This window comes from Apium graveolens, chromosome 9 (genome assembly GCF_009905375.1).
Source record: "Apium graveolens cultivar Ventura chromosome 9, ASM990537v1, whole genome shotgun sequence".
NCBI classification, from domain to species: Eukaryota; Viridiplantae; Streptophyta; class Magnoliopsida; order Apiales; family Apiaceae; genus Apium; species Apium graveolens.
Genome location: NC_133655.1, coordinates 21,821,933 through 21,822,922, shown reverse-complemented (window position 1 = coordinate 21,822,922; position 990 = coordinate 21,821,933). Strand labels below are relative to the sequence as shown.

The window sequence follows — 990 nt, the reverse complement described above, 5'->3', positions numbered from 1 at the left end:
TCAACGAGACATTTGCATGACTAAGGTAAACAAATACGGAGAAAGAGGGTCTCCCTGTCTAATTCCTTTCTCGCCCTTGAAAAATCCAAACATCTGTCCATTCAAAATTACTGAATAAGTAGGCATAGATATGCATTCACAGACCCACCCTATAAACTTATCCGGGAACCTAAATAATCTGAGAGCATCGATTAAAAATTCCCATGACACACTGTCGTAGGCCTTTTTAATATCTACTTTAATCGCATAACGAGGGGCACCAACAGGTCTGTGATAGTTCTTCAGGAGCTCCTGTGTCAACAAAATGTTATCACTGATCCTACGACCAGGTATAAACGCATTCTGAAAATTATCCACAAGATCAGTCAAACACCCTTTCATAAGATTTGTAATAATTTTAGAGATACATTTATAGAGCACATTGCACAGGGAAATGGGTCTAAATTCACCCACCACTGTTGGATGATCTACCTTCGGAATCAAGGCAATGGGAGTGGCATTGACTTCCTTCAATAACTTACCAGTTTGAAAGAAATCCAAAACAGCAGCATAAATATCATTCCCAATCACCGGCCAAGCCTTTTTGAAGAACAGAGCAGAATACCCATCGGGCCCTGATGCTTTATCATCCCCATACTAAAAACATTCTCCCTGACCTCCTCATACGTAATCTCTCTAATCATTTCAGACGCTGCCCCAGGCTCCAGCTTTCAAGAATAAGTCTCCAACCCACAACTTTTATCACAGTAGTCCTTTGACCCCAATAACCTTTTATAAAAATCCACAAAGTGTTCATTCATCTCATCTCCTTGAAGCTTAACACCTTCCTCATTAACTATCTCTATCACTTTCTTTTTTGCTCTTCTAGATTGTAAGCTTTTATGAAAGAATTTTGAATTTTGATCACCCACCTTTAATCAATGCAAGCTTTTGATGATTTTTTTTAATATTAATTGAACTTGTTAATATTTTCAAATTATCGACTAATAT

At 37.8% G+C, this 990-nt stretch overlaps 1 protein-coding gene across 1 annotated transcript; it reads right to left on the bottom strand.

Annotated features, from left to right (window-relative positions):
- LOC141685106 (secreted RxLR effector protein 78-like) lies at nt 1-683 on the bottom strand. Its single transcript, XM_074490232.1, has 2 exons — nt 605-683; nt 1-374 (listed from the first exon to the last, which is right to left on the bottom strand). The coding sequence occupies exons 1-2, from the start codon at nt 681-683 to the stop codon at nt 1-3; spliced, it is 453 nt and encodes a 150-aa protein (XP_074346333.1).
- Between the last annotated feature and the right edge of the window lie 307 nt (nt 684-990).

Excerpts from the sequence above, each read along its gene's own strand:
- LOC141685106 (XM_074490232.1), bottom strand. The coding sequence starts at position 683 with ATGATTAGAGAGATTACGTATGAGGAGGTCAGGGAGAATGTTTTTAGT. Across the intron at positions 375-604 it reads AAAGCATCAGGGCCCGATGG|GGTGTTTGACTGATCTTGTG; the intron begins GTATTCTGCTCT and ends ATCTTATGAAAG.